We start from the raw sequence: 4,872 nt of genomic DNA on the forward strand, positions 1-4,872 counted from the left end.
GCTAAAATTACACTGTTTAGTTGCAGTTTTGTCGCCAGTTAAAATAGTGATCAGTTCGATGATACTTCATCTTCTTCGTCCGACGGGGTTGCACAAGAAATCGTCGATGAGATCAATAAGCAGAAGCAAATTGATTTCTCAAATGTTCTTCCAACCGGAGCCGGAACGTGTCATTCACCACCGGTCTTACATTTCCATGATCGTGAGGCTGCCCATTTATGTCTTATGCAAGACTACTTCAACGATAATTCACGTACGAGCCTACATTTTCCGACGGCATTTTCGAATGCATAAGGAGTTGTTCTTGCGCATCGTCGATGCTGTGCAAGGTGAAGATGGTTACTTCCGGATGAGCCATGATGATGTGTGCCGGGATTCTCTCACGCCTTTGCAGAAATGCACGGTGGCTATCCGCCAATTAGCTACCGGCTTAAGTGCGGATACTTTGGACGAGTATCTCAAGGTCGCCGACACGACGGGGCATCTATGCCTAAACAAATTTTGCAGAGCTGTCATCCGGGCATACGGTGTCAAGTATCGTTGACGTCCTACAGCGCGCGGACGTCCAACGCCTTCTTCAGATGCACGAGGCACGACACGGATTTCCCGGGATGCTTGGGAGTCTTGATTGTATGCATTGGGCGTGGAAGCATTGCCCAAAGGCGTGGAATGGTCCATATAGACGTGGTGATCAAGGGAAGCCCACCTTGATCTTGGAGGTTGTTGCATCCCACGATTTGTAGATTTAGCATGCTTTTCTCGGTGTCGCCAGTTCGAACAACGACATCAACGTTCTCAACCAGTCGCCTCTGTTCTCTGACGTGTTGGAAGGAACGTCGGCGCCGGTGATCTTTGAGGCCAACCAGCACTATTACCAGATGGGCTACTACTTGTGCGATGACATATATTCGGAGTGGCGTTGCTTCGTCAAGAGTCCACCGATGGCAACCAACCCAAAGGAGGTGAGGTTCAAGAAGATGCAAGAATCAGCATGGAAGGATATCGAACGTGCCTTTGGAGTGCTTCAAGCTCAATGGGGAATCATTCGAAGTCCGACGCGAAATTTGTACGTCGAGCATCTCAAGGACATCATGATGTGTTGCATCATTCTCCAGAACATGATTGTGGAGAACGAAGGTCAAGGAGCTACCCATTGGAGAGATGACGATGCAGGTCACGAGGCGTCTAGCAGTGACTCGACGGAGAGTGCTCGAACAACCCCGCCTCGTTTCGAGGAATACGTGCTAAGAGATGCACTTCTCCGAGATAGGCAGATACATGCTTAGGTCCAAAATGATTTGATTGAGCACGTTTGGGTACGTTTCGGACCTCTAGGGCCGGAATAATTATTTTAGGATATGTTTTTAAATTTTTAAGATTTATGTAATTTTTAGGATTTTAAAATTAATGTAATTTAAATTTGAAGTAATTTGTGATATTTAAATTTGTGCAATTAAATTTAAATGAAAAATACAAAAATCAAAACTAAAAAAATCAAGTAAGAGATCAAGTCATCTCACTGTGGACTCCTTACTCATTGTGGTCCCTCACTTCTATCAAGTAAGCTATTAAGTCATCCCACTGTAGATGTGCTATGACTTGAACTAAAGTTATGTAGCATTTTAAACATTGGGACGTTTTCAAATAGCATTATTGTTTTTAAATATGGTTGTAATTTAGTATTAAAGTATAGAAAACATAGCTTAAGATAATTAATTATGTATAGATGAAAAACTTACTTAATATGCTATTTTTTCTCTTGATAAATTATTTAGAGTAAATATCAGTTTTTGGCCCATCGTTTAGACGTTTTCTTAAATATCTCCTACCCTAAGTATATTTACAAAACAATACCCATTATTTCAATTTTTTCTTATTTGTGGCCCGCAAAAATAATCTGGCGACCGGTATTTGACGTGTTCCGACCAAGTGCCACGTGGATATTACACGTCAAAATTAAAAAAATAGGAAATTAAACAGAAAATTCACATAATTAAGGAAAACAAAGGAGTGCATGTCTGACTTCTAATCCCCCTTCCCCTGCCGCCATCTCCTTTGCTTCCGCCTCCCCCACGACTTCTAATCCCCCTTCCCCGCCGCCAACTCCTTCGTCACCCTCTGTCCAAATCCAAAATTCAAATTCGAGATTCAATGCTAAAAATTTAAATTCGTAGCCAAAAAAGCAAGGGAAATATTAGGGTTTAGATTCAAATCCTACAATTCCTTTTCAATACTACACGTCGTCGCAATTGACAATTAGGGGCAGATTCGCAATTCTAGTGGAGCTCTGAACTTGTTGGAGCAGAAGCCATGATTATTCAGAATATGTTAAAATAATGAAACAATTCTACTATTGTAAAAGAATTAAACTTCCTCGTCACAATCCATTTACACATAATAAAGTTTCAAAATAAATAAATGAACAAAACAAAGCAAAATCAAACAATCAACGACAAACTAACAAAACACTTGAGTGATTTACAATGTCTATAGATAAGAATTAGCCAAAAATATAAAATAATAAACAGAAGAAAAAAAAATTCCTTACTGATTTAGGAGCGTGAAGCGAGAGTCTGGTGAGGCGAGGGCAGTCGACGGAGAGTGATAATTAAACACAATTCTTTTTCAAGCGGGGCGAGTGAGATGGCGGCGGGGGAGATAAAACACGGAGGGGATGGCGCCGGAGGGAATAATCGACGGACGAGTGCCGCTGCTGTGTTGATCGTAGGTAGGGTTGAAGATGATGGAAGAATTTCGTGCGATGAAGAAGCATTTTGAAAGATGATTGAAGATGAACCGTTAAATTTTGAGAAATCTAATGCGCATTTTTTTTCCTTACGTGTATTTACTGTTTTTTTTTTTTTTTTGTTAATGCTGATGTGTAATAGTTACGTGGCACTTGGTCGGAACACGTCAAATAACGATCGTCGGATTATTTTTGCGGGTCATGAATAAGAAAAAAATGAGACGATGAGTATATTTGAGAAAACGCCCAAATCGATGGACCAAAAACTGATATTTACCCAATTATTTAATACTATACTAGTGTGCGTCATGTTTGTAGTTTCGAATTGTGTGTAATGCGCGTGTTTATGTGAGCTTGTGACTGTAGAGTTTAAGATCGAAATGAAATTTGAAAATGTAGAAATAGAAAATATATTAATTTATTATTATAAGATTTTTCGAGAGATGTACTGTGGTTACGTTTGTGATCATTCATCTGAATTAAATTAAATTTGATTAGTGGATTAATAGGTTAGTTTTTTTTAAGTATCTATTATACTATAAGGCTGTGTTTGCTTTTTATCCATCTAAATGGAGGGATAATAAAATGAGGTATAAACTTATCACTTAAAGTGGGGACCATATTTGTAATATCTTATTTGGTTTGAAGGATAATATATTTATCAATTTCTTATAAAGTGGTATAAAATATATCACCCTCTATTAGATATAAAATTATCCATTTCCCAAGAGATAACGAATTGTCCGAAAAATTATACAACCTGTCCGAATTTTTTTATACATCAAAGACAACGAAGTGTAAGGTGGTAAATGTAGCTTATCCCTCCTTTATACCTCAAAGCAAACACACCTTAATTGAAGTCGTGCGTGTGGGCATGCAGACGGGATTGAATTCAAAATCTTTCATAAAAGAGAATTTTTTGGTACCTCAACTTTGTCACTTGAGTTAGCCCTCGTTGGCGATTAATAGGTTAGTTACATAGTCTTTTTTTGAGTCTATGCGTTTCTTAATTAAGATTAGCATTTTTTTTTTGATAAATTAACAATAATAAATAAAGAAATTTAAAGGTTGTCATAAAGGACTCGAACCCAAGACTTTTGACCTTGAGCATTAACTTCTTACCGTTAGACTAACACACGCTCATTCTTAATATTAGTATTTGTTTCGTAGTTTAGTAAACAAAACAATCAACTGTAATTCTTTGGGTTTGGATAATATTGAAGTGTCTGTTTATTACTTACTGTATAGCACCGATTATCTGTAATTTATGTTATTATAAATTTAATAATCAACTTATATAGCGAGTTTTTGGAATTGCTAACTAGATCTGTGATTCATCTTAAATAACCAGAGCCAAAAAAATTAAAAAAAAAAAAGAAAAAAGAAAAATAAAGAGAGATTAGGGTTTACACAGAAATTAGTGAAGGCCGGGACAAAAAAGTTGGGCATTTCAAGGTTAACCCGACCCTCTAGTTTATTTAATTCAAGATTACACAAAAATCATAAAATGTGGTCCTAAATCTCTTATCAAGGAATATTTGGAGTAATAAAATGAAATCTTTTTAGAATTTAAAGCCTAGACCATGGATAAGGGACAGAAGATGAGTTACCTCAAAGTAATCAAAAAATTGCATGCCCTTTTATACTCTTTGAAACCCATAAAAATCCTTAATTTCGATAGCAATTTTGTGGCATTCAAAACATTATGTTTGGAATTTATAACACCAACAGCGATTGTAAATCTGACACGCCAATCTTTGCTCCCCATTAATTTAATCACGCCCTCTTTTGGACTTTCTAAGAAGCTCATTTTTCATCATTCAATTCAATGCATGCTTGCATATGCGTTTATTCTAATTTTATTTGATAATTCCTAGGACTACCATTTTCCTTAATTTCTTTATGATTATAATATCTTGCCAGATAACTTTTGCACCAATGTGTGAGCTTACTTTTCAGCCGCCAATGAGGATTTTCCCCATTTTTATTGGTAGTTGGGGAGCTAATAATCAAAAATCGATCTTATGAGACTCTATCGGAAACTAGAACCACGGCCATCTAAAATTGACCAGTGGTTTCTAACAACCAAAAATATTTTTGGAAAGGTTGTTCTGGTATATATATAA

At 37.0% G+C, this 4,872-nt stretch overlaps 1 protein-coding gene across 1 annotated transcript; it reads left to right on the forward strand.

Annotated features, from left to right (window-relative positions):
- The first annotated feature begins 286 nt into the window (after window positions 1-286).
- On the forward strand, window positions 287-1,286 carry LOC130990588 (uncharacterized). The gene is made up of 3 exons (XM_057914810.1): window positions 287-534; window positions 773-1,019; window positions 1,116-1,286. Exons 1-3 carry the CDS (start codon window positions 287-289, stop codon window positions 1,284-1,286), a joined length of 666 nt encoding a protein of 221 aa, XP_057770793.1.
- Window positions 1,287-4,872: the final 3,586 nt, after the last annotated feature.

Source organism: Salvia miltiorrhiza, chromosome 6 (genome assembly GCF_028751815.1).
Source record: "Salvia miltiorrhiza cultivar Shanhuang (shh) chromosome 6, IMPLAD_Smil_shh, whole genome shotgun sequence".
Lineage (NCBI taxonomy): Eukaryota > Viridiplantae > Streptophyta > Magnoliopsida > Lamiales > Lamiaceae > Salvia > Salvia miltiorrhiza.